The sequence below is a fragment of the Hypomesus transpacificus genome, unplaced genomic scaffold (genome assembly GCF_021917145.1).
Source record: "Hypomesus transpacificus isolate Combined female unplaced genomic scaffold, fHypTra1 scaffold_287, whole genome shotgun sequence".
NCBI classification, from domain to species: Eukaryota; Metazoa; Chordata; class Actinopteri; order Osmeriformes; family Osmeridae; genus Hypomesus; species Hypomesus transpacificus.
In genome coordinates this window covers 99,887-127,740 of record NW_025813814.1, presented here as the reverse complement: position 1 = coordinate 127,740, position 27,854 = coordinate 99,887, and the positions used below count along the sequence as shown (strand labels likewise).

At 51.0% G+C, this 27,854-nt stretch overlaps 2 protein-coding genes across 3 annotated transcripts; one reads left to right on the top strand and one right to left on the bottom strand.

The window, feature by feature from the left end:
- The first annotated feature begins 42 nt into the window (after positions 1-42).
- ccndbp1 (cyclin D-type binding-protein 1) lies at positions 43-4,103 on the top strand. Its single transcript, XM_047015215.1, has 5 exons — positions 43-510; positions 1,662-1,722; positions 2,805-2,851; positions 3,139-3,262; positions 3,744-4,103. Exons 1-4 carry the CDS (start codon positions 86-88, stop codon positions 3,245-3,247), a joined length of 642 nt encoding a protein of 213 aa, XP_046871171.1. The 5' UTR covers positions 43-85; the 3' UTR covers positions 3,248-3,262; positions 3,744-4,103.
- A 168-nt stretch (positions 4,104-4,271) lies between these two features.
- Positions 4,272-12,753, bottom strand: LOC124463482 (protein-glutamine gamma-glutamyltransferase 2-like). Of its 2 annotated transcripts, XM_047015213.1 has the most exons (13): positions 12,328-12,751; positions 10,971-11,141; positions 10,534-10,785; positions 9,202-9,320; positions 8,712-8,840; positions 8,306-8,483; positions 7,843-7,978; positions 7,534-7,643; positions 7,128-7,370; positions 6,574-6,984; positions 5,979-6,142; positions 5,653-5,786; positions 4,272-4,903 (listed from the first exon to the last, which is right to left on the bottom strand). In XM_047015213.1, the coding sequence occupies exons 1-13, from the start codon at positions 12,335-12,337 to the stop codon at positions 4,720-4,722; spliced, it is 2,241 nt and encodes a 746-aa protein (XP_046871169.1). In that variant the 5' UTR covers positions 12,338-12,751; the 3' UTR covers positions 4,272-4,719. The 2 variants fall into 2 exon arrangements, with proteins under 2 accessions (XP_046871169.1, XP_046871170.1); XM_047015214.1 differs by lacking the exon at positions 5,653-5,786 and having other exon boundaries at positions 4,408-4,903; positions 12,328-12,753.
- Positions 12,754-27,854: the final 15,101 nt, after the last annotated feature.

Sequence of the window (27,854 nt, the reverse complement as noted above, 5' to 3'; positions counted from 1 at the left end):
CCTGTGCCTTACACCTGTTTACCATCCTTGTTTACACCATCCCTGTGCCTTACACCTGTTTACCATCCTTTTTTACACCATCCCTATGCCTTACACCTGTTTACCATCCTTGTTTACCCCATCCCCTGTGCCTTACACCTGTTTACCATCCTTGTTTACCCCATCCCTGTGCCTTACACCTGTTTACCATCCTTGTTTACCCCATCCCCTGTGCCTTACACCTGTCTCCCATCCTTGGGTCCCCTGCTCCCAGGCGCGGTCGGAGAACGTGGACCCCCTGAGTAACGAGCTGGAGGACGAGGAGGAGGAGGAGCCTCGGGGAAACATGGACACCTATTGGTCGGAGCGGGACCGGCAGGTGCTGGCGCCGTGCGGGGGGCTGATGAAGACGGCCGCCGCCTGCCTGAAGAAGCTGTCGGCCGCGGTCAAGGCCAGCGGCAGCGTGGCCACGCCCCAGACCGTGGCACAGCTCGATGATCTGGCCGACGTCACCAAGATGATCAGCCCTGGGTGAGGAGTGGGATAGGACCCCCCCGATGCTTGATGTTCCCTGTGTGTGTGTGTGTGTGTGTGTGTGTGTGTGCACATTGTGGTCAGAAAAAGCTCTTAATAGGGGCTCTTGGTAACTCACCGGATAAGCGTGTGTACTATGTAGGCCTTACCGCAGTGGCCTGGGTTTGAATCTGGCCTGGGGCCTTTGCTGCGTCTCTCTCTCTCTCCCTACCCATCCTGTTACACTTCATAAGAAAAGAAAAAAAAAAAAAAAAAAAACTTTCAATAAAGCAGGACAAATGCAGGAAATATTATTATATGAATAAAAGCACAATATTTTTGCAGTAACACTATATTTAACAAGCACACTTTAATTTTGACATGCTTGTTTTGTGTATATTTGCGGGTGTGTATTTGCTATGACAGATAGAGACATGCGTGCGGTTCCAGCTGCTGCTTTAAGGAGTGCACATCTGGTTGTTCCTAAAGAAGTGTCACACCCATTCACAACAGTTAGACGCACCCACACACACACTAGGAGTCCCCAGGGCACAATGATGATGTAGTGATCAGCCGAACCCAGAACATGGATGATGTTCTCCTGGGAACCAGTTCTCCATACCTGAACACACCACATCACCTTTTCACCTTCTTCAACAAAACACAGGGAGAATGTGTGAGGTGGTAGGGTGGGGTTTGCCGTCAGACCGGGGTTGGGGGGGGGGGGGGGGGAACTGGAAAGTGCTGCGGGAAACCCTACAACGCATTTGGGGCAATTTCCTGGTACATAAATGTGCTATTACATGCAGGCGTCCCACGCGTCCCGACACAGGTATGATACAACCCGAAACTGGTAAATGGTTTGTTTATATTCATCTCAGGACCATAATTAATCTCTTTCAGCTGTGACCACTGTAGGAATGTGGGTGTGATTGGGAGTGTCTGTGACAGATCCAGATAGGGAGAGATAGAAAGTGATGATTTTCCATGCTGACGAGAGAGTGATGACACAGAGAAACTGATGTTGTGTGTGTGTGTCTGTGTGTGTCTGTGTGTGTGTGTGTGTCTCTGTGTGTGTGTGTGTGTGTCTGTGTGTGTCTGTGTGTGTGTGTGTCTGTGTGTCTGTGTGTGTGTGTGTGTGTGTCTGTGTGTATGTGTTTGTGTTCCAGAGTCGATGACCTGGCCCTGAGTCTCTACCCCCCCATGGACTACTCTGGAGTGGAAAACAATGTAAGACTCCTCCTTCCACCTCCTCTCTCCTCCTCTTCCTCCTCCTCTCTCCTCCTCTTCCACCTTCTTCCACCTTCTCTCTCCTCCTCTTCCACCTCCTCTCTCCTCCTCTTCCACCTCCTCTCTCCTCCTCTTCCATCTCCTCTCTCCTCCTCTTCCACCTCCTCTTCCACCTCCTCTCTCCTCCTCTTCCTCCTCCTCTCTCCTCCTCTTCCACCTTCTCTCTCCTCCTCTTCCACCTCCTCTCTCCTCCTCTTCCACCTCCTCTTCCACCTCCTCTCTCCATCTCTTCCTCCTCCTCTTCCACCTCCTCTCTCCTCCTCTTCCACCTCCTCTCTCCTCCTCTTCCACCTCCTCTTCCACCTCCTCTCTCCTCCTCTTCCACCTCCTCTTCCACCTCCTCTCTCCTCCTCTTCCATCTCCTCTCTCCTCCTCTTCCACCTCCTCTCTCCTCCTCTTCCACCTCCTCTTCCACCTCCTCTCTCCTCCTCTTCCACCTCCTCTCTCCTCCTCTTCCACCTCCTCTTCCACCTCCTCTCTCCTCCTCTTCCACCTTCTCTCTCCTCCTCTTCCACCTCCTCTCTCCTCCTCTTCCACCTTCTCTCTCCTCCTCTTCCACCTCCTCTTCCACCTCCTCTCTCCTCCTCTTCCTACTCCTCTTCCACCTCCTCTCCTCGTCTTTCACCTCCTCTTCCACCTCCTCTCTCCTCCTCTCTCCTCCTCTTCCACCTCCTCTCTCCTCCTCTTCCTCCTCCTCTTCCACCTCCTCTCTCCTCCTCTTCCACCTCCTCTCTCCTCCTCTTCCACCTCCTCTCTCCTCCTCTTCCACCTTCTCTCTCCTCCTCTTCCACCTCCTCTTCCACCTCCTCTCTCCTCCTCTTCCACCTCCTCTCTCCTCCTCTTCCACCTCCTCTCTCCTCCTCTTCCTCCTCCTCTTCCACCTCCTCTCCTCGTCTTTCACCTCTTCTTGTCTCTTCCCCCTCTCCCTTTTCACTGCTTCCTCTCTTTCCCTGTCCCACATACACACGTCTTTCTCCCTCTCCGGCTCTCTCCTCTCTCACTCTTCCTTTTTCTCTCTCCAGGCCTGCCAGCTGGCATCTATACTAAAGAAAGTTCTGGAGATCATCAGGTATGAACACAAAACTGATAAACAGGCCACTAGAGTCATGACTTGTGATGTACACACACACACACACATATACAAAATTGCACTTTTATACTGCAGCACAAATACAGACGACAACATTTTTTTTATATACAAGACAATATTCATGTAAAAATATTGGGTGCCCAAGACCTCTGCACAGTAGTGTACACACACACACCCTATGCATATTCTTTATTCTCTATATACTGTAGTACACAGATGCACTGTATCCCCCTTGTAATCATACACCCCCCCCCCCCCCTGCACAGGTCCAGCCACGTGTGTCTGGAGGCTGATCTGACCTGGGTTCAGTTTCTAGAACGTGCTGTGGAGCACAACCTGCACAAGATCCAGGACCTTGTACAGGTCTCCATCTAGCAGCACTGTGTGAGGGTGTGTTGGGGTGTGTGTGTGTGTGGTGAGGGTGTGTTTGGGGGGTTAAGTGTGTGTGGACGTATGTATGTATGTGTGAATGTGAACCACTGAGATAAACATAGCATAGCGTAGCAAACATAGCGTGTCCCGAGCAACTGCAAAATAAACATTTGCTAATCGCCCACTCGCCTTTGCTTTGTGCCAGTATGTTTATGGAGTAATACAAAAAAAATCTTCGTAAGTGGTGTTGCATGGCTGAAGAATGCAGTGCTGTGCCAAATTCTGAAACATCAGCCACTGAGACGGAATGAATTTGTGTCAGAGTGCAATTTGTGTAACTGGCTATGAATGTAGTGTATTAACAATAGTTTTGAAAGATTCAAATCGTTAACTAAGACTCCGTCTGGTATTCTGTCTAGTGATGGACAGAGCAATCAGACATGGAATCTCAAAATAAATCTATTTGCATCATTCTGTACTTAATCTCCTCATGTTACAGATTACACAGATCATCTTTGTCGTGCTCGTGTTTGAAGGAGAAAGAAAAGAATTGTGTGGACCCACCCTGGTGTCACTCCAACGCTTAAGTGACATCAAAACAAGGAAACGGTATCTGTGGTTGGATTTTTAGAAGTACTGGTTATTACACAACGGACATTCCTGGAGGATTAACATGATTGACGTGCGGAAAGCTTCTGCCTGGTAGCGCTGGTCCCAGCTGAATGTGCTGCCTTGGTTGTGTAGGAGAGACACTAGTGTTTCTATGGCATCTATACTGTGTTATAGAGTGCTACCTGGTGCAGTTTTGTATTTGGGTTTGCTGAATAAACAGGTTGTTGGACTGCAGACAAGATGGTCAACGTCTTTTTTGCAGTCTCTTGCATCGGTCTCCTCTGCTCTCATTGGATAAATCCTCCATACCAGACAAGAAGTATACTTCATCAAAAACCAAAAAGCTTGAACAAACGTTTCAATAGAAGCGCTTCACGTTTCGTCTCTTTGGAATACGAAAAACACAGACGCACTCTCGTTAGAAAATGTCTTTACTGTCACGACATGCTCATGATAAACCTCTATTACTGATGTGTTTCTGCATCAAGATTTCAAACTAAAATGCTTTTATCATGATCATCAGAATGGAAGAAATGGAAACACTAGTTTGGTAAGGCTTCATTTGGTTTATGGATTCTCCACAAACAGCAGCATACAACATCTCCAAAGCAATAATAACATATACATCTCGAACTTGTGTGCATGTGAGAGAGTATAAATATGTGTATGAGAGTGTGTATGTGTCTGCAATATCTACAATACAACCATAAAAAGTCACATGACATCCATAAAAAGTCACATGACAAATGGTTTGTGAAGCCATACAACCGAAGTCCAGATAAATATAGAAATCTCAAAACTGCAGACTGGAACACCCCACTGTTCTACCTTCCTTCAGACCTCAGGAAGGGGTGAGGCCAGTCTCAGGCAAAGCGCCCAAAGCTGTAGCCGAAGCGGTTATAAGGAGCTACGTCGACGTTGCAGCTAGCCTTGATGTTCCTGAAGGAGTTACAGTTGAAGTCCGCCACTAGCTTCTTCTGCCCCGACCTGTACGGCGTCACGGGCACCTGCACGCGGACACGGTGACCTGGGGGCAACCAGGCCAGCCTGGGGAGACAAACACACACTCAGACCCTGTTGCAGTTCATCCCCTGACCTCTGACCTGCGCACCTCTGGAGGTCTGAGTTGCATGGATCTGATATGGGTGGAGGGATTCTTTCTGAGAGTTCTTAGCAGAGTGCTTCCACCTCAGGACTGTGTATGTGTGTGTGACAGTGTGAGTCTGATTGTGTGTGTAAGAGAGTGTGTGTAAGAGTTTCCATTACTAGTTGGTGACAACGGGGGACAGGGCATTCTCACCCTTATTCTATAAATTAACTTATTTTAGAGTTCTTTCCCCTTAATACCACAAAGCTGACAAAAAAGTTGTGAACATCAACCTAAAAGTTGTCAAGCATAACAAGGCTACAGTAGGCTACTGGCAGTAAGTAATGTGCATACCTCATCCCTCAAAAGACATACTAAGCGGCTCGTTTCACCTCTTGAACTCTGGGGCTAAGTCAAGTGACGAGTGTTACACAAACACACGTGAAGGGAGGTTTGATTTGTTGATTGTTTCGCTTCCCGATATGCAGATCACAGTAATGCAAGTAACACAAGACCTTTTTGTATTAGTAACTGTAATGCAATTACTGAAGTTATCAACAGTAATGCGTTACATTACTGCGTTACACACAAATGTAATTTGATTACAGTAACGCCTTACCCCCCAACACAGTGCGAGTGTGTGTGTCAGAGAGTGTATATGTGAGAGTGTGTGTGTGTGCGTGTGTGTGAGAGGGGTGGGACCTCTGACCTGGTCTCCAAAGAGCTCTGCAGAACTCCGCTGCCTGTCACCGTGATGGTGCAGTCTTTCAGAGCTTCATCCAGGGGGTTCATGAACACCACCTCTGCCATCAGCTCACGGTACTGCTGTGCTGGGCCCACGCTCTACAACACACACACACACAGGGTCAACAAAGTTATCCTCAAGACATAGACACAGACATACACATAAACAGACAGACAGACAATGCAGTCAGACGGATGGGCAGACATGCAGACAGGCACGCAGACAGACAGACAGGCATGCAGACAGATGGACAGACATGCAGTCAGACAGACAGGAGGAGGAAGACCCACAGTGATGGTGAGGGCAGGGTCTTTCGGTATGATCTTCATCTCCGTCAGGTAAACGTTCTTTGGGTTCTTCTGGTCCGTAGCCAACGCCGACACCATCAGACTGTTGTTCTCCAACATGTGTTCTCCGTACACGGAAAACGGGATCAGGATGGGAACAGTTAGCTCTGGAAAACACAGAAGCACGATCTAGTGTCAGTAACAGTATTACAGTCCTTCATGCATTTGAAGTGTCATTGCACTATTAGGGTGGTGACAGACCCAGAATCAGAATCAGAATCAGAAAGGGATTTATTCGCCATGAAAGTTTGCACAGACAAGGAATTTGCTTTGGCAGGAAGGTGCATACAATAAACATATAGGAATCTTATAGGACACAAGGTCTTCCTATGTCAGCCAGGAGCAGAGAGGCAGATCGATAGGGAGGCTTGAACAGCAGGTAGGTAGGCAGGGTTAGATAGAGGCAGTAAGTCAGAGTTATACAGAGGTCAGATGGCCAATGTTTTACAGAGGCAACGAGGCAGGGTTAGAGACAGAAAGACAGTGTAATACAGAGGCAGAGTTAGACCGAGGCAGTGAGGCAGGGTGGTTCCAGTACCTTGCCTAGGGGCCAGCTGGAGCTGCTTCTCCTCCGTCTGCACCTGAGAGGCGAGGGTGCCGGTGTACTTCATGGCCTGGACGTTGATGTGCAGCAGCAGACTGCAGGGGGCGCCAGACAGGCTCCGCACCACCAGCTTCAGCCTGATGTCAGCCCCGCTCAGGGGCTTGTCCTCCACCACAACCTTCATCTCCACGGCCCCTGGAGCCAGGGGCTCGTTAGACGTTCCATTGGTGTTTGAGATGGTGTTTCCGTTGGTGGGTGCGGGGGTGGGTCCGGGGGTAGGTCCGGGGGTGGGTGCGGTGGGCGTTCCTGCGGGTGTCCCGGTAGGTTTTACAGAGGGTTCGCCCGCCTCCTTGGGCTTGATGCCGCTCACAGCCCGATTGAAAGAAACTCTCTCATGCGTGGTGCCTGGAAGACAGACACGCAAGAGACCAGGTGAGACATGACACACACGGTGTCTGTATGCGTGTGTCTGTACCAAACCTGTTGCTGATGTTGCAGCTGCCTGAGATGTGTGTGTGTGTGTTTTGTTTATGTGTGTGTGTACTGACCCTCTCTGTGTTTGTAGTTGTCAGTGATGTTCTGTCTCTTGTCACTGCCCACGCTCTTGGTGCTGATGTTCTGTCCCACGGAGCCGCTGTCTGAGAAGATCCTCCTCTTGGATCCATCTCTCGCCACCAGCCACGTCACGAGGTCGGCGTTGACCTCGGCGAACACGAAAGGGGCGTCATACAGCACGTTGGTGTGGCCCAGGAGGATGGCCTTGACTGGGGTGGGGCCACAGCAGTACACGCCTGGGGGGAGGGGGGGAGGAGGAGAAGGAGGTGGAGAAAGTGGAGAAGGAGGATGAGGAGAAGGAAAAGGAGGTGGAAGAGGAAGAGGAGAAAGAAGACATTCCATCAAGTGATAAGGGGCTCTGGAGTAAATGATTGTGATGCTCAGATTTTTGGACCATACCACTGCTCTTCTCCTGAGGGGTGGGGTCCAGCACCTGCCAGCCGTCGTACACAGAGTCATCTGACAAGTCGGGGCGCTTCATCCAGGCTTCCACCCACACATGGTAGTTCCTGTGATGACAACAAACAACCACATTCTACAACACCGTTCTACCACAGCTGTAATTCTGGCCTGCTGAACCCCACAGCAGTCATGCAGTGATCCAGACGTGACAGATGGACTGTCTGTACAGCACTCTTACGGGACAGATAGATGGTTGACTTACACTTGTGTGTTGTGTGTGAAAGGCCAGCAGGCCCTGTTCCTCACCAGACACTGTCGCCGCTAGCCTTCTCCAAGACTCCATAGTCTCCGTAGAACTCATCCACTGTCAGGCTGCCATCCGTGTCATGGGCCGACTGGAAGTTGGTGACGATTCGACACGGGATCCCCAGACATCTCAACACTGGGAGGGAGGGGGGGGAGGCATGTGTGGAAAAATGGTGAGAGAGGGACGGAGGGAAAGAGTGAAAGAGAGAGGAGTGTGAGAAAGAAAGGGAGGGAGGGAAAAAAAGAAAAGAGAGAGGGAGGGAAGGACAGAAGGAAGGAGCGAAACAGAAGAGAGGAGAGACAGAGAGAGAGAGAAAAGGAGGGAGGGAGAGATGAAAGGAGAGAGGAGGAGGGAAGGAGTGAAAGAGAGAAGAGAGAGAGGAGGGATTCCAAGAGAAAGCGAGAGGGAGGATGAGAGATGGTGGGGTAAGATGGGGCTGTTGGGGTTTGGCTTCTTCTCTACCTGTGCACATGACGCCGGCGTACACCCAGCACTGCCCGTACTTGACAGGGTTGCAGTCAAACTTCCGCCAGCGTCGCAGGATGTCCACACTGCCGTTCCATTGGGTGGGGCTGACCCCTCCGGCAAACGAGTTGCTCCAGTTTCCCATCAGCACCCCGCGGTCATCGTTGCAGTTTATCTGATGATCAGAGAACAGTCAGGTCACATTGGTGCCGTCACCTGAGAAGGGTTTCTGGGATGCACTAAGGATGAAGTGGTGTTGACATTTGATGTTTTAGTCAAGCTTTTGAATAAAAAGTGCACGTACAAAGTACAGGAGAGATCAAAGAGCAGAAGGGCAAAGTTCCACAGTGTTTCATGGTCAAGGAACAGGCCCAAGTTACCATGGTGCATGGCGCTTAGTTACCATGGCGCTGACCACCCGGCCGACGTAGATGGGGTTGCAGCGGGCGGAGTAGTCTTGCGAAGTGTCCGTCAGACACTTGGGATTGACATCAAGCAGCATCAAACAGGTCTCTACCATGTCCTCCTCAAACTGCAGGGTAGAGTAGTAGGGTACTAAAATTATTAGTGTTTTATTATAATTGTTTTTTATTAGTCATTGTTAGTCATAACGTTAGTCATAATGTTGGTTATTGTCGCTTTGGATAAAAGCATCTGCTAAATGCATAAATGTAAGTGTATTGTGATTTTATTATAATATGAAAGGCACTATAATGATTGATGTGACTGTGATTATAATGTCTTATTGATTGTCAGCCCAAACACACAAACCTGATGGCTCACGGACTGCTCCTGAATAGTGACCACCAATCGATGTGTTTGTGATTATATGTATGTTTGTATTCGTGTTTGTGTGCGTGCATGTGTGTGTTTCTGCGTGTGTGTGTACGTACCTGTCCTAAGTTCCAGGTCAGGCTGTCGATGTAGTTGTCCAAACCACGATAGATGATGCTCTGCTCTTTCATAACATACTCCTGCCTCTCTTCCTCCACACCCAGGTAGACCCAGTCATCTGACACACACATTTACATTTACATGTAATCATTTAGCAGACGCTCTTATCCAGAGCGACTTACAGTAACTACAGGGACATTCCCCCGAGGCAAGTAGGGTGAAGTGCCTTGCCCAAGGACACAACGTCATTTGGCTCGGCCGGGAATCAAACTGGCGACCTTCAGATTACCAGCCCGATTCCCTCACCGTTTCCCTCACCAGACTCCCACACACTAAAACACACACACACACACCACACACACACCACACAGTCAGCTTCAGATTTACATGACCATGATCTCCTGATCTCAGCTCCATGGAAGCCTGCTTCTCACGTCAACTTCACACAGGTTTTTATGGAGTGTTGAGAGACACTTTTGGCTGTTTATCAATCCACGTTTTTTTCTGTTCTTGTGTTCTTGCGAACTCGTTTGACGTCATCTTTTATTGTCCAAGTACGGTTCCAATCCAAAGAACACAAGTCACCAAGAACGCCAAAAATACCCGGAAATGTTCCTGATCCGCCCCTTTTATCGAGGATGCATCGGATGGTGACTTGACCAGCGAGAACACTTCTGATTTCCCAGAAGTCATTGCAAGATGTCAAGCGAGGCGGACAAAACCTCACAACTGTAATTTTTTACTTTTCATATTTCAGCTAAACGGTACGTGTAAATCAGCATCTGAATTAAAATGTGACGAGAAATAGGCAGTTCAGTCGCTGAAAATGTTCTTATTTTATTGATGAAACGGCTAATTTGTAAATTTGCTCCGACTTGTCGATAACCTAGCTAGTAGCATCTCAGTGCAGTGCAGACACTAGTTAACAGGTACTGTAAGTTAGCAAGGGCTACAGAAAACGTAACATTACAGGTAGACGGACAATTTTTTAGCTTTTTTATCTAGTTTTTGTAGGTAGTCAGTGTTATCATAATGCTGCGAGTCCAGGAAAACCCTAACCATCTCAATTCATTCTCCGTCCTTGCGTCCTTGCAAGACCATTCTTGCAAGGAGGCTTGCAAGAACGTTCTTCAAAAGAATGTACTTGCGTTCTCAGCGTTCTTCGGATTGATAAACAGCCTTTATGGATCACTCCCAGCATGTGACAGGATGAGCGAAGCTAGTTCAGGCATGTCAATCGGGCAGCACGGGTCATCCGCTCATTACCACACGTGTGTTAGCCAGCACAAATCTAATATGTGAATGTCTTGACTGTTAACGGGCTGGTTTACCTTTACACCAGGGGTTGAACAGCATCAGCAGGCTTCCCACGCTGGCCCCGTTCGGCTCCCCCTCCTTGGTCTTCACAAACAGGGAGTACTGACCCACGGGGGCGTCCGCTGGAGGGGTCACGGCCAGGGTCACACTTCCTGCCAACAGCACTGAGTTCGGGTCGAACTCCGCCCCCCACGCCGCTTTCCCCGTTTTGCTGTTGGGGAAATTAAACACTGACCGGGTGCCGAGAGACTCTGAAGCCTGGAGGCCTGGAGGAGGAGGGGGGGAGGTGAGAAGGGGGCAAGGGTGGAGGATAGAGGAGGGAGAGATGGAGGGAGGGGTGGAAAAAGAGAGGGAGGAGGTAGCATGGAGGGAGATGTTGACATTGTTTGTTCAAAGTGGAGGAACCAAGTTCCAAGTATGTCATATCCTGGGGCAGAGTCTGATAACGTACCCGTCTCCGCGGTGATCAGGAGCGTGTCGGAGGCAGGGTTGAAGGGGCGGGGCAAGCTGAGGGTCAACAGGAAGGACTGCCCCCTCCGCACGATCAGGCGCTGCTTGCTGATGTCATTGGTCCGGTGGGCGGAGTTATTGGCCTCACAGTGGAGGTCCACTTTATTCACAACTAGAATACAGCCGGCACCAACATGAACACAAACACAACCAGTTTACAATCAGATGTGAGCTTACGTTAAAATGGGGTTCAGATCCACTCAGCCCCACCCATACACCAAGCAGCTTGACCAAGTCAACTGGATCAATCTGACGAGACCACTGAAAGCCTCCTAGATCCTGTTACACTGGCAGTTAGCCTTGTTGCGACAGCTGTTAAAGTTAAACTAGCTGTTACTGTTGAACTAACAGTTACAGTTAAGCTAGCTGTTACTGTTGAACTAACAGTTACAGTTAAGCTAGCTGTTACTGTTGAACTAGAAGTTACAGTTAAGCTAGCTGTTACTTTTGAACTAGCAGTTACAGTTAAGCTAGCTGTTACTGTTGAACTGACAGTTACTGTTTCTCGCTGTCAATGTGTGTAAACTAAAAGGCTGTCAGGAGTGAAGCTCCAAACCCTCTGTGTCTCACTGCAGCCATCCAGTCAACCAGCCAACCAGCCAGCCAACCGGCACCAGCAAGCCGACCAGCCTTCCAGGCAGCCAGCCAGTCAGGATGCCAGCCGCCAGCCAACCAGCCAGCCAGCCAACCAACCAAGCAGCCAGTCAAACCGCCAGCCAGCCAATGATCTGGACAGCCACTGCCACTCTGGGAATGCATCGGTATGATCTAGGCGTGGACAATATAATTGTTTCTACTAGAATACAGTAGATGGTTCTAGTTCAACCTGTTTTCTGGATATAATAAGCTAAATTATTACTGAGAGCCATGGGAACTTAGATCAATGAATGGAAAAACCAGTTCAGAGATCTTTCTAGAAAAAATTACTACAACAGTATACCGAACTATGTAAATTATGTCTGTATACTAACCAGTGCTAAATTTGCACAACAAAAATTCCCAGCATATCTTAACTAGTACTGAACTATAGACTACTTAACTGTTTCCAAATTAGCACTGTACTGCAGGTGGTGTTTTATAAAAACTCTATAACAAGTGGTTAGGGTTGGTATTTTATTTGACCAACAAGAGGTATTTTCCTTTACTGAACTACAGAAGCTCTTTAACCAGTACTTCAGAGTAAATTCTACCAAGTACTAAACTACAAAACCTAAACTCATTCAAACTAGTATGGAAACTATGTTGACTCCTATTGTAAGCAACCTCTCAATCCACACGAATCTACAGAGCTGACTTACCCAGATCCATGTCAGTAGTCTCAAAGCTGCGTGTCTCTTAACAGGAGGACAGTAGGCTGGTCTGGCTGGTCTCTCTCCAGCTGCAGGGAATCAGCAGAGATGAAGGAGTCACTGGCTCTTAAACACTTCCTAGAGAGGAAGTTTGGTGAGAGAGGGATGGTCACTGAGTCAACCGTTCACACTCCCTCTGTCAGGGAACCTGTTGGGTCTGTTACAGATGAAGTCATGTAGGGTAAGATCAGGGTCGATGAGGAAGACGGGGGCCGCTCCTTCTTCTTCTGTGGGGATACAGCTATGCCTCCATTACAGTTCAGTGTCTTGCTCATAGTCAGTTGAAATCACTAACCGAGAACCACATTTTCAAATCTCATCTGCTTCTTTATTGTCAGGGTTTTCAACCAAACCAATTCACTAGGGGATTCATTTCCTTTATTGAACAACATCCCTAAACATTAAGTACTTCTGTAACAGTGAGTTAAGTTCAGATGTCCAACCCAGTACAGTGAGTTACGGTAACAGAAGTGAAATAGCGCCATCTACAGGCTCAAAGAGGAACATCTTCTGGTATTGTAACAATTACAAAAAAAAAATCTTGACATTATACTTTGTATCTCTGTTAAAATGTATACTGTACTATACCATACTATACTAGGTCAACAATTTCCGGTAACTAGGACTTAAAGAAGTTGAAATATGTTTCACTGTCGTGTGCATAGCCAATGGCAGTTTGCTATTTAACAATATGTTTTTATTAGTGCTGTCAGTTATTAACGGCGTTAACGCAAACCCAAATTAACGGCGTCAATGTTTTTATCGCGCGATTAACGCTCTTTTTGGCCTAGCAAACTTTGTAGTTTTTTTTCACATGCTGTTGCAACAACTACCGAAGTTAGAAAAACTACAACACCACACCGGATCTAGCTAGACCGGAAACAAAACAACAGGCACGCCACACACTTGTTTGGCTTGCGATCCGGCTAAAGCGTAGTAGCAGAGCCCGTTTACAGATATGAGACATTCTCTGGTAGTAGGTTAACGTTACGTTTTGAGTTGATGGCAAGCGCGAGACGCCGAAATGGATGCCAATAAGATTCTGAATGGAAAGTTTACTTTTAAAAAGTTGCCAAATGGTTCCATTGACAAGACCAAAGTGATGTGTGTGTTTTGTCGTTGTAAACTGAGCTATCATCGCAGCACGTCCAGTCTGAAATACCACTTGATGGCCAAGCACACAGATGATGCGAATTCTCCGCCCCCTCGTCAAAGCCAGGCGATTGCAATGTTGTTTTCAATAACAAAAAATATTTGCACGAAGCAATCCGAACCACTTTTCCATGTTGATAAGAGCATTACAATTTGAAAAAAGAATGGGACAAAAAGAAATCAAGGGACATTTAGAATAGATAAAAATGTGCGATTAATTGTGATTAATCGCGAGTTAACTATGACATTAATGCGATTAATCGCGATTAAACATTTTAATCGTTTGACAGCACTAATTTTTATAAAAGTTTTGACTTACATAAAAGTTTGAGCGATTGAAAAAATATTTTTTAGAAACCTTTTTTGTTGTGTTTGTGAAAAAAAAGTTTTGAAAGGTTAAAACATATATTCTTAAAACAGGTTCAAACATTTTTTTATTCTTTGAAGTTAGGAGCAAAAACGGACCTCAGCCGGCTTAAAAACAAGGTTCTAAAGATACAAATCTCTTCTGCGCTTTTGAAAAAATATGGTTTCAAAGATACAAATCTTTTCTGCGCTTTTAAAAATCTGGGTTCGAAGATACATATCTATATTCCGCGTTTATATTCAGTTTTACACTTGCAAATCTTTTTGAGCCTAATTCACTATATGCTCGCATCACTTCCGCATAGGGTTCCCACCTGTCCCTTAAAATACGGAATCGTCCCCTATTTGAGAATAAAATAGCGCGTCCTGTTTTGAATCAATACTGAACGGGTTTTGTCCCGTATTTTCAGAGTAGTCTTCAACGCAGCATCCCATACATATCATCCCACCCGCATTCTGTGAAGACTCGTCCTATTCTACCTGCCAATCAGTGTCAGAAGAGGGCGGGTCTCTTGGCGGAGAGTCGATTTGAAAGAATGACGGAGGCAGCTCCAGATACCCCCCGCGTAATAAGAAGTACACTTATAAAAGGAAGTAGGCTCTACATGCTCCAATACTGCACACTACTACTTCTGGTCCACTGATGTTATCATGTTCATGATGTTCATGGAAGATCCTTTGCAAGTCTCCTGAGCTACATATATTTTTTCCCAATATACCTTTTTGAGTATCAAAGCACAATTATGAAGGTAAGGTTTAGGCTATCTAACTCACATAGTAAAAGTAGTTCACTAGTTATACATCTAAAGGATGGGGGGGCAATGCCGTTACAATGCAATAACCCGGAGAGCCAAATGTGCTAGGACCGCCACTGATGGTGGAGGTCTCCTGCAGTCATCACTTCTACACTACCCCACTTCTTCTCACTCCAAACCTCCCCCTTGCCCTCTCCCCTCCCTGCACCCCTCCCCTCACTCCTAACCTCACCCTTGCCCAGGGGTGCAGATGGAATTTTTGAACTGGTGGGGACCAAGCTGTCAGCAAATAATTCCAACTCAATGAGCTAGTTATTTTGTGTAATATATACATACAGCTACTGAAGCTGCAATAAACATAAGTATGTCAATCACGTACCAAAACTTAATACCCTCTGCAAATGTTTTATTTAAACATTTGCTGATCTCAGCAGGATGTAAATGATTACAAATATGACAATGTGTATGAAAACAGAGGTATAAACAACATATTTACATAAAAAATAAATAAGTATAGCCTACATAGCATGAAATGTGAAATTAAATTTACACTTTAAAATGACGGGACCATAACAAGAACAGCTTATGGCCACAACTGACACATTCAACAGGAAGCAGAGATCAAGAGCTCCCAGTTCCATACAGGGAGTCAGGTGGTTGAGTGGTTAGGGAATCGGGCTTGTAATCAGAAGGTTACCGGTTCGATTCTCGGCCGTGCCAAATGACGTGGTGTCCTTGGACAAGACGCGTCACCCTACTTACCTTAGGGGGAATGTCTCTGTACTTACTGTAAATCACTCTGGATAAGAGTGTCTGCTAAATGACTAAATGTAAACGCCGAATTATGCTACTCCGTTTTCCAAAAAAACGGTCACATGGGAACGCCTTCCGACTAGGTGGAACGCCCTCTCCCAGAGAGCTTGACGTGCACCTCATGAACTTTTCGGATAGTTACGGATACCCCCTTGGCTGTGATTGGTCCGCTAACGACATCATTACCGTTGGGCCACCTATTCTTCTGGCGGAGCATTGTTTTCAGCACCCACAGTCTACGGAGAACCATAAACGAAAAAGAGTCTATGGTATTAGTCCGTATCCGTCTGCCGCCCATCCGTAAACGGAGTCAGAGTAGCATATTTCGGCCTTAAGTGTGAGACTTGGGACATAGGTTTCATTGTACATGAAACACTTATTGCAAACGACAAATCTGTCCTTCCCAATTATTTACAATTAAATTATATTTCATGGCCAATGAAATTGCAATAAAAAATAACTGTCCAACCAACATTTGAAAACAAATTTACGCCCCTGGAATTGAGTGTTCATTTAGATGTATTTACATCCACATGCTATTATGTTTCTTCCCTTTGGCACTTATTTGCTTTTCACAATGTATGCTTCATGTTTTGGCTACCCGCAATGTTTTTGGGGCTATCTCGTTGTTTATGAGTTTGGTGAGTGTGTGCATTTCACAAAATGAGGCTAATATGTGTAACCACAGTACATTTCAGGCATGTGTATAACTTTTCCTGCCATGAAAAGCACCCCCTCTTTTGTCTGTTCTGTATATCCCAGCATCAAATGATTCTCACTGTACACTGAAGGGACTAGTATGAGTAACCAGAGTAAGTCTCAGGCATGTGACACTTTCCTAGTCGGTGTTAGCAGGGGGTGCATTGCATTTACATCAAAGGTAAAACAAGGCCTGCCATGTGAAATGCTCTCCCCCCGCATACGTTTCTTCCATTCTACCCCAGCATCATGTACATTTAATAGCATACATTTAATACCAATACATGTGTATGTTTAGGTTGGACAGGTCTGAAAACAGAATAGGCCATTGTAGGTGGGGGATTCATATGTTTTATTTGGTTGTTTATTTCATTGACTTAAACAATAAGAGTGAGGCTCAATTGCTACCTTTACTTTTCCATCAGAATATCAAACTTCAATTGAGTTTGAGAGCAACCATAAGGTTTCCATAAAAAGTCACATGACAAATAGCTAGTACAGCCACACAGCCCAGGTCCAGATACATAAACAAATCTGACCTCAGGAAGGGGTGAGGCCAGTCTCAGGCAAGGCGGCCAAAGCTGTAGCCGAAGCGGTTATAAGGAGCTACGTTGACGTCGCAGCTAGCCTTGATGTTCCTGAAGGAGTTGCAGTTGAAGTTAGCCAACAGCTTCTTTTGCCCCCACCTGTACGGCGTCACGGGCACCTGCATGCGGACACGGTGACCTGGGAGCAACCAGGCCAGCCTGGGGAGACAAACACACTCAGACCCTGTTGCAGTTCATCCCCTGACCTCTGACCTGCGCACCTCTGGAGGTCTGAGTTGCATGGATCTGATATGGGTGGAGGGATTCTTTCTGAGAGTTCTTAGCAGAGTGCTTCCATCTGAGGCCTGTGTGTGTGTGAAAATGTGAGTCTGATTGTGAGTAAGAGTGTGGGTGTGAGTTTGTGTTGAGTGCATGTGAGTGTGTGTGTGCGTGTAAGAGTGTGTGTGTGTGAGAGGGGTGGGACCTCTGACCTGGCCTCCAAAGAGCTCCGCAGAACTCCGCTGCCTGTCACCGTGATGGTGCAGTCTTTCAGAGCTTCATCCAGGGGGTTCATGAACACCACCTCTGCCATCAGCTCACGGTACTGCTGTGCTGGGCCCATGCACTGAAACACACACACACACAGGGTCAACAAAGTTATCCTCAAGACATAGACACATACAAACACATAAACAGACAGACATGCAGACAGACATGCAGACAGACAGACAATGCAGTCAGACAGATGGGCAGACTGTCAGGCAGAAAGAAAGACAGGCATGCAGACAGATGCACAGACATGCAGTCAGACAGACAGGAGGAGGAAGACCCACAGTGATGGTGAGGATTGGGTCTTTCAGTATGATCTTCATCTCCGTCAGGTAAACGTTCTTTGGGTTCTTCTGGTCCGTAGCCAACGCCGACACCCTCAGACTGATGTTCTCCAACATGTGTTCTCCGTACACGAAGAACGGGATCAGGATGGGAACAGTTAGCTCTGCAAAAAACACACAAACAAGATTTAGTAACAGTTCTACAGTCCTCCCTCCATGCAATTGAAGTGTCATTGTACTATTAGGGTAGTTTTCAGTCAGGAGCAGAGAGGCAGATAGATAGGGAGGGTTGAACAGCAGATAGGTAAGCAGGGTTATACAGAGGCAGATGGACAGTGTTTTACAGAGGCAGAAAGGCAGGGTTAGAGACAGAGGGACAGTGTAATACAGAGGTAGAGTTAGACTGAGGCAGTGAGGCAGAGTGATACAGAGGCAGTGAGGCAGGGTTTTACAGAGGCAGCAAGACAGGATTAGAGACAGAGGGACAGTGTAATACAGAGGCAGAGTTAGACGGAGGCAGTGAGGCAGGGTGGTTCCAGTACCTTGCCCAGGGGCCAGCTGGAGCTGCTTCTCCTCCGTCTGCACCTGAGAGGCGGGGGTGCCGGTGTACTTCATGGCCTGGACGTTGATGTGCAGCAGCAGACTGCAGGGGGCGCCAGCCAGGCTCCGCACCACCAGCTTCAGCCTGATGTCGGCCCCGCTCAGGGGCTTGTCCTCCATCAAGACCTTCATCTCCACCGCCCCCTCCACCACGAGCCCGTTAGGCATTCCATTGGTGTTTGAGGTGTTTCCAGGGGTGGCTGCGGGTCCTGTGGTGGGTCCTTTAATGGGTGCGGGGGTGGGTCCTGTGGCAGATCCTTTAATGGATGCGGGGGTGGGTCCTTTGGTGGGTGCAGGGGTGGGTCCTTTGGTGGGTGCGGGGGTGGGTCCTTTGATGGGTGCGGGGGTGGGTGTGGGGGTGGGTGCAGGTCCTGTGGTGGGTCCTTTGGTGGGTGCGGGGGTGGGTGCGGGGGTGGGTCCGGGGGTGGTTCCTTTGATGGGTGCGGGGGTGGGTCCGGTGTGGGGTGCGGGTTCTGTGGAGGGTTCGTTGGTGGGTGCCGGGGTTGGTCCTGTTGTGGGTGCGGGGGTGGGTCCTGTTATGGGTCCGGTGGTGGGTGTGGATGCTGGGGTGGATCCTGTGGTGGATGCGGGGGTAGGTGCGGGGGTGGGTGCTGGTCCTGTGGTGGGTTCTGTGGTAGGTTCGGGGTTGGGGGTGGGTGTGGGTCCTGTTGTGGATCCGGTGGTAGGTGCGGGGATGGGTCCTGTTGTGGGTCCGGAAATAGGTGCGGGGGTGGGCCCTGTCATGGGTCCGGTGGTGGGTGTAGGGGTGGGTCCTGTGGTGGGTGCGGGGGTGGGTGCCGGGGTGGGTCCTGTGGTGGGTCCTGTTGTGGGTCCGGTGGTAGGTGCGGGGATGGGTCCTGTTGTGGGTCCGGTGGTAGGTGCGGGGATGGGTCCTGTTGTGGGTCTGGTGGTAGGTGCGGGGGTGAGTGCGGGGGTGGGTTCTGTGGAGGGTTCGTTGGTAGGTGCCGGGGTTGGTCCTGTTGTGGGTGCGGAGGTGGGTCCTGTTATGGGTCCGGTGGTGGGTGTGGATGCTGGGGTGGATCCTGTGGTGGATGTGGGGGTAGTTGTGGGGGTGGGTGCTGGTCCTGTGGTGGGTTCTGTGGTAGGTTCGGGGGTGGGGGTGGGTGTGGGTCCTGTTGTGGATCCGGTGGTAGGTGCGGGGATGGGTCCTGTGGTGGGTCCTTTGGTGGGTGCGGGGGTGGGTCCGGGGGTGGTTCCTTTGATGGGTGCGGGGGTGGGTCCGGTGTGGGGTGCGGGTCCTGTGGTGGGTACGGGGGTGGGTCCTGTGGTGGGTCCTTTGATGGGTGCGGGGGTGGGTCCTGTGGTGGGTCCTTGGATGGGTGCGGGGGTGGGTCCGGTGTGGGGTGCGGGTCCTGTGGTGGGTACGGGGGTCGTTGCGGTGTTGGGTCCTGTGGTGGGTTCGGTGGTGGGTAGTGGTCCTGTTGTGGGTTTGGTGGTAGGTGCAGGGGTGGGTCCTGTGGAGGGTGCGGGGGTGGGTCCGGGGGTGGGTGCAGGGGTGGTTCCTGAGGTGGGTGTGGGTCTGGTGGTGGGTGCAGGGGTTGGTCCTGTGGTGGGTGCGGGGGTGGGTGCTGTTGTGGGTCCGGTGGTAGGTGCAGGGATGGGTCCTGTGATGGGTCCGGTCGTGGGTGCAGGGTTGAGTGCGGGGGTGGGCACTGTGGGGGTTCCTGAAGTGGGTCCTGTGGTAGGTGCGGGGGTGGGTGTGGGATTGGGTCCGGTGGTGGGTGCAGGGGTGGGTGCGGGGGTGGGTTCTATGGAGGGTCCTGTGGTGGGTTCGTTGGTGGGTGCCGGGGTTGGTCCTGTTGTGGGTGCGGGGGTGAGTGCAGGGGTGGGTGCGGGTCCTGTGGTAGGTTCTGTGGAGGGTTCTGTGGTGGGTGCGGGGATAGGTCCTGTTGTGGATCCGGTGGTAGGTGCGGGGGTGGGGCCTGTAGTGGGTCCGGTGGTAGGTGCAGGGTTGGGTCCTGTTGTGGATCCGGTGGAAGGTGCGGGGGTGGGCCCTGTCATGGGTCCGGTCAAGGGTGCAGGGGTGGGTGCGGGGGTGGGTTCTGTTGTGGATCCGGTTGTAGGTGCGGGGATGGGTCCTGTTGTGGGTCCGTTGGTAGGTGCGGGGGTGGGCCCTGTCATGGGTCCGGTCGTGGGTGCAGGGGTGAGTGCGGGGGTGGGTTCTGTGGAGGGTTCGTTGGTGGGTGCCGGGGTTGGTCCTGTTGTGGGTGCGGGGGTGGGTCCTGTTATGGGTCCGGTGGTGGGTGTGGATGCTGGGGTGGATCCTGTGGTGGATGCGGGGGTAGGTGCGGGGGTGGGTGCTGGTCCTGTGGTGGGTTTTGTGGTAGGTTCGGGGGTGGGTGTGGGTCCTGTTGTGGATCCGGTGGTAGGTGCGGGGATGGGTCCTGTTGTGGGTCCGGTAATAGGTGCGGGGGTGGGCCCTGTCATGGGTCCGGTGGTGGGTGTAGGGGTGGGTCCTGTGGTGGGTGCGGGGGTGGGTGCCGGGGTGGGTCCTGTGGTGGGTCCTGTTGTGGATCCGGTGGTAGGTGCGGGGATGGGTCCTGTTGTGGGTCCGGTGGTAGGTGCGGGGATGGGTCCTGTTGTGGGTCTGGTGGTAGGTGCGGGGGTGAGTGCGGGGGTGGGTTCTGTGGAGGGTTCGTTGGTGGGTGCCGGGGTTGGTCCTGTTGTGGGTGCGGAGGTGGGTCCTGTTATGGGTCCGGTGGTGGGTGTGGATGCTGGGGTGGATCCTGTGGTGGATGTGGGGGTAGTTGTGGGGGTTGGTGCTGGTCCTGTGGTGGGTTCTGTGGTAGGTTCGGGGGTGGGGGTGGGTGTGGGTCCTGTTGTGGATCCGGTGGTAGGTGCGGGGATGGGTCCTGTTGTGGGTCCGGTAATAGGTGCGGGGGTGGGCCCTGTCATGGGTCCGGTGGTGGGTGTAGGGGTGGGTCCTGTGGTGGGTGCGGGGGTGGGTCCTGTTGTGGGTCCGGTGGTAGGTGCGGGGATGGGCCCTGTCATGGGTCCGGTCATGGGTGAAGGGGTGGGTGCGGGGGTGGGTTCTGTGGAGGGTCCTGTGGTGGGTTCGTTGGTGGGTGCCGGGGTTGGTCCTGTTGTGGTTGCGGGGGTGGGCACTGTGGGGGTTCCTGAAGTGGGTACTGTGGCAGGTGCGGGGGTGGGTGCGGGGTTGGGTCCGGTGGTGGGTGCAGGGGTGGGTGCGGGGATGGGTTCTTTGGAGGGTCCTGTGGTGGGTTTGTTGGTGGGTGCCGGGGTTGGTCCTGTTGTGGGTGCGGGGGTGAGTGCGGGGTTGGGTGCGGGTCCTGTGGTAGGTTCTGTGGTGGGTTCGGCGTTGGGTGCGGGGATGGGTCCTGTTGTGGATCCAGTGGTAGGTGCGGGGGTGGGTCCTGTGGTTGTTTCTGTGGTGGGTGTGGTTCCTGTTGTGGATCCGGTGGTAGGTGCGGGGGTGGGCCCTGTCATGGGTCCGGTGGTAGGTGCGGGGTTGGGCCCTGTCATGGGTCCGGTCGTGGGTGCAGGGTTGAGTGCGGGGGTGGGTTCTGTGGAGGGTTCGTTGGTGGGTGCCGGGGTTGGTCCTGTTGTGGGTGCGGGGGTGGGGGTGGGTGTGGGTCCTGTTGTGGATCCGGTGGTAGGTGCGGGGGTGGGTCCTGTGGGGGTTCCTGAAGTGGGTCCTGTGGTGGGTGCGGCGGTGGGTGCGGTGGTGGGTGCAGGGGTGAGTGCGGGTCCTGTGGTTGGTTCTGTGGTGGGTTCGGGGGTGGGGGTGGGTGTGGGTCCTGTTGTGGATCCGGTGGTAGGTGCGGGGGTGGGTCCTGTTGTGGGTCCGGTGGTAGGTGCGGGGGTGGGTCCTGTTGTGGATCCGGTGGTAGGTGCGGGGGTGGGTCCTGTTGTGGGTCCGGTGGTAGGTGCGGGGGTGGGTCCTGTTGTGGATCCGGTGGTAGGTGCGGGGGTGGGTCCTGTTGTGGGTCCGGTGGTAGGTGCGGGGGTGGGTCCTGTGATGGATCCTGGGGTGAGTGCAGGGGTGGGTGTTGGTCCTGTGGTGGGTTCTGTGGTAGGTTCGGGGATGGGGGTGGGTGTGGGTCCTGTTGTGGATCCGGTCGTGGGTGCAGGGGTGGGTGCGGGGGTGGGTTCTATGGAGGGTCCTGTGGTGGGTTCGTTGTTGGGTGCCGGGGTTGGTCCTGTTGTGGGTGCGGGGGTAGGTGCGGGAGTGGGTCCGGTTGTGGGTGCTGGGGTGGGTCCTGTGGTGGGTGCGGGGGTGGGTCCTGTTGTGGGTCCGGTGGTGGGTTCGTTGGTGGGTGCCGGGGTTGGTCCTGTTGTGGGTAAGGGGGTGAGTGCGGGTACTGTGGTAGTTTCTGTGGTGGGTTCGGGGGTGGGTCCTGTTGTGGATCCGGTGGTGGGTGCAGGGGTGGGTGCGGTTCTGGGTTCTGTGGTGGGTCCGTTGGTGGGTGCCGGTGTTGGTCCTGTTGTGGGTGCGGGGGTGAGTGTGGGGGAAGGTGCGGGTGTGGGTCCTGTGATGGGTCCAGTGGAGGGTGTGGGTGCTGGGGTGGGTCCTGTGGTGGGTGCGGGGTTAAGTGCGGGGGTGGGCACTGTGGAGGTTCCTGAAGTGGGTCCTGTGGTGGATGCGGCGGTGGGTGCGGGGGTGGGTTCTATGGAAGGTCCTGTGGTGGGTTCGTCCGTGGGTGCCGGGGTTGGTCCTGTTGTGGGTGCGGGGGTAAGTGCGGGGCTGGGTGCGGGTCCTGTGGTAGGTTCTGTGGTGGGTTCGGGGGTGGGTGCGGGGATGGGTCCTGTTGTGGAACCAGTGGTAAGTGTGGGGGTGGGTCCTGTTGTGGGTCCGGTGGTAGGTGCGGGGGTGGGTTCTGAGGTGGGTCCTGTGGTGGGTTCGTTGGTGGGTGCCGGGGTTGGTCCTGTTGTGGGTGCGGGGGTAGGTGCGGGGGTGGGTCCTGTGATGGGTCCAGTGGAGGGTGTGGTTGCTGGGGTGGGTCCTGTGGTGGGTGCGGGGTTGAGTGCGGGGTTGGGCACTGTGGAGGTTCCTGAAGTGGGTCCTGTGGTGGGTGCAGGGGTGGGTGCGGGGGTGGGTTCTATGGAAGGTCCTGTGGTGGGTTCGTTGGTAGGTGCCGGGGTTGGTCCTGTTGTGGGTGCGGGGATAAGTGCAGGGCTGGGTGCGGGTCCTGTGGTAGGTTCTGTGGAGGGTTCGGGGGTGGGTCCTGTTGTGGGTGCGGGGGTAGGTGCGGGGGTGGGTCCTGTGATGGATCCGGTGGTGAGTGCGGGGGTGGGTGTTGGTCCTGTGGTGGGTTCTGTGGTAGGTTCGGGGGTGGTGGTGGGTGTGGGTCCTGTTGTGGATTCGGTGGTAGGTGCGGGGATGGGTCCTGTTGTGGGTCCGGTAATGGGTGCGGGGGTGGGCCCTGTCATGGGTCCGGTGGTGAGTGCGGGGGTGGGTGTTGGTCCTGTGGTGGGTTCTGTGGTAGGTTCGGGGGTGGTGGTGGGTGTGGGTCCTGTTGTGGATTCGGTGGTAGGTGCGGGGATGGGTCCTGTTGTGGGTCCGGTAATGAGTGCGGGGGTGGGCCCTGTCATGGGTCCGGTGGTGGGTGCAGGGGTGGGTCCTGTGGTGGGTGCGGGGGTGGGTCCTGTTGTGGGTCCGGTGGTAGGTGCGGGGATGGGCCCTGTCATGGGTCCGGTCGTGGGTGCAGGGATGGGTGCGGGGTTGGGTGCGGGGGTGGGTACTGTGGGGGTTCCTGAAGTGGGTCCTGTGGTGGGTGCGGCGGTGGGTGCGGTGGTGGGTGCAGGGGTGAGTGCGGGTCCTGTGGTTGGTTCTGTGGTTGGTTCTGTGGTGGGTTCGGGGGTGGGCTCTGTGGAGGTTCCTGAAGCGGGGGGTCCTGTGATGGATCCTGGGGTAAGTGCGGGGCTGGGTGCGGGTTCTGTGGTAGGTTCTGTGGTGGGTCCTGTTGTGGATCCTGGGGTGAGTGCGGGGATGGGTGCGGGTGTGGATTCTGTGGTGGGTGCGGGGATGGGTGCGGGTGTGGGTTCTGTGGTGGGTGCGGGGATGGGTGCGGGTGTGGGTTCTGTGGTGGGTGCGAGGGTGGGTGCGGGGGTGGGCCCTGTGGTGGGTCCTGTGGTGAGTGCGGGGGTGGGTGTGGGTCCTGTCATGGGTCCGGTGGTGGGTGTGGGGGTGAGTCCTGTGGTGGGTCCTGGGGTGAGTGCGGGGGTGGGTGTGGGTGCGGGTCCTGTGGTGGGTTCTGTGGTGGGTCCGGCTGTGGTTGCGGGGGTGGGCTCTGTGGTGGGTGCGGGTCCTGTGGTGGGTGCGGGGGTGAGTGCTGTGGTGGGTGCTGTTGTGGCTCCTGTGGTGGGTGCGGGGGTGAGTGCGGGGAAAGAATTTCTCTCGTCCGTGGTGCCTGGAATGACGGACATGCAAGAGGTCAGGTGAGACATGACACACACATTTTCAGCATTTGTGTGTCAGTGCTGACCCTGTTTATCAATTAACTTGACCAGGTCAACTGGATCAATCTGACGAGACCACTGAAAGCCTCTTAGATCCTGTCAACTGGCAGTTACCCTTGTTGCTACAGCTGTTACAGTTAAACTAGCGGTTTCTGTTGAACTGGTGCTTACATATAAGCTAGCAGTTACTGTTTCTATCTCTCAATGTGTGTAAACTAAAAGGGTGTCAGGAGTGAAGCTCCAAACCCTCTGAGTCTCACTGCAGCCATCCAGTCAACCAGCCAACCAGCCAGCCAGCCGACCAGCCTGCCAGTCAGGCAGCCAGACAGCGATCTGGACAGGACAGCCACTGCTTAGGCGTGAAAAATATAACTGTTTCTATTAGAATACAGGAGACAGGTTCAAGTTCAACCTGTTTTCTGGATATAATAAGATAATTGATTACTCACAGCCATGGGAACTTAGATCATTGAATGGAAAAAACAGTTCAGAGATCTTATTAGAAAAATACTACAACAGTATACCGAACTATACAGTCAGGGATGTAGTGGAGACTAAACGCACGTAAACGCCGTTATCTGACCTCCCGAAATTCGTTTATCCACCTCTAAATTGCGGAAATTACATTAATGACTTAATGTCATATTGTTGAACATATAAATGTTGTAGTCTGAATCATTTAATCTACGCTGTATAGTCTGTGACCCTCCAATCAATGCGTTGCGGCTGCGGCAACACCAATCAGGGTCCACGAAGTATATAAACACACACGATTTTTGAAGTGACAATCGAGTTCTCCCACTTCCACAGATGCCCTCAAAAGGCCTCAAGTACAGAGTAAGATCAATAAGACAGGGACAAACGCTAGCGGCTAGCCTACTATTAATAATGTGCTTTCAAATACGATGATGGAGGTACAAGCCAACCTTACCGGTTCCATCTAAATAAGAAAAATGAAACGTAATAATAATAAATAAATAAATTCATAGTTTACTCACCTTTAATTTGACCACTACACCACTGTACACATTGTCAATTATGGCTGTATATTAACCAGTGCTAAATTGCACAGTAGACATTCCAAGCATATCTTAACTAGTACTGACTAGTAGCTCTTTATTCCAACCAGTACTGTACTCCAAAGTAAATTCTACCAAGTACTAAACTACAAAACCTCAACTCATTCAAACTAGTATGGAAACTATGTTTACTCCTACTGTAAGCAACCTCTCAATCCATAAGAATCTACAGAGCTGACTTACCCAGATCCATGTCAGTAGTCTCAAAGTTGCGTGTCTCTTAACAGGAGGACAGTAGGCTGGTCTGGCTGCTCTCTCTTCAGCTGCAGGGAATTAGCAGAGGTGAAGAAGTCTCTGGCTCTTAAACGCTTCCTAAAGAGGCAGTTAGGTGAGAGAGGGATGGTCACTGAGTCAACACTCTGTCAGGGAACCTCCTTTATTGAACAACATACCCACACATTACAATACTTCTATAACAGTGAGGACGTAGCATAGGCGTACATTTAGGGTGGGACAGTAGGAACATGTCCCCACCAATGTAAGCCAAAAATGTCATTGTTCCCATCAATAATTGCAAGTCTGAAACACCCCATATCCAACCCAGTACAGTGAGTTATGGTAACAGAAGTGTTACATCACTATCTACAGGCTTAAAGAGGAACATCTTCTGGTATTGTGACAGTGACACGTTTTTCTTGACTGGGGTTATCAATCAGAAGGTTGCCGGCTTGATTCCCCGGCCTTGCAAAATTATGTTGTGTTCTTGGGTAAGGCACTTCACGAGAGTCTCGGCCCCCTGCCTCTGGTACCCTGCCCCATTCCTTCCCTGGGCCCCAGTCCCGGTGCTGCCCTGTGCCCCTGCCTCGCCCGAGGTTGTGTCGCCCAGTGCCAGGTCAACTGAGGTCTGTTAGCTAGTAGGAAAACGACCCACACAGTGCTAACCTGCTAGCCTTACATCGCCACACATTCTACAATGGAAACATGTTTTGAAAGTTGAAAGTGTAGTAGAGCATGTATTTTTTGCTTGTATTAAATCTATCTCTAGCATCTGCAATCTTTCGACCAGTGTGTTAGCAGCAGCTGTTCTTGTTGAATCAAGAAAGATAAAGCTAACCAACCCACATAATGGGACCGTCCTAGTTTAGCCTAGTACCAGCAGGCTAGCAACTCAAAAGTGATATTAACTGGTAATAAGTAGGGTTCCCTTGGATAGTAATATGGTTATCACTGTGATCTCGACCAATGTCAGCCGTCAACTAAGCAGCATGGTTTGAGTCTGTATTAAATTGATGAATTACTGTGCAGGAAAATGAAGCTACAGATGTAGAGCAGGTTGGTGATGAATCAGCATCAGAGGTTCAGGTATCGAGTATTGTCCATTTTGGTAAAGATTGCATTAAATTGCTGTTTAAGGGATGTTTAGACAATGTTACCCATGAATGTTATCATTCAACTAATACTTGTAGGTAGAAAAAGGGTGCTTTAAATTGGGATGCCCAAATGTATGCATCATATAATTAATTAATACGTTATTTCATTGCTCAGAAGTCCAGTACAGATGATGTAGGCCTAGTACAGCTCCATAAAACCTGAACCAATTACCTACATGTAAAAATAAGTTATTTCTGAACAAATAAATGCATGGCATGTACTTGTTATTGGGTCATTGTGTTAAGGCATTATTTAAAAATGCATTTAAGAAACTCAAAAATCCAGTGCAGATATAGTGCAGGCTGAGGAAGCAGGGTTTAGTCATTTAGGAGACGCTCTTATCCAGAGCGACTTGCAGTAAGTTCAGGGATATTCTCCCCGAGGCAAGTAGGGTTAAGTGCCTTGCCCAAAGACACAACGCCCTTTGGCCATGCCAGAATCGGACCAACAATCTCCTGATTGATAGCCCGACTCCCTAACCGCTCAGCCATCTGACCCAAACCTACGCCCTTGTGGACAGCCACTGCCTAGGCGTGGAAAAAATAATTGTTTCTATTGGAATACAGGAGACAGGTTCTAGTTCAACCTGTTTTCTGGATATAATAAGTTAAATGATTACTCACAGCCATGGAAACTTAGATCAATGAATGGAAAAACCAGTTCAGATATCTTATTATAAAAATACTACAACAGAATACCGAAATATACAGTGTAAATTTTGGCTGTATACTAACCAGTGCTGAATTGCACAGTAAAATATCTTAGCATAACTAGTACTGAACTATAAACTACTTAACTGTTTCCAAATTAGCACTGAACTGCAGGTGGTGTTTTAATAAA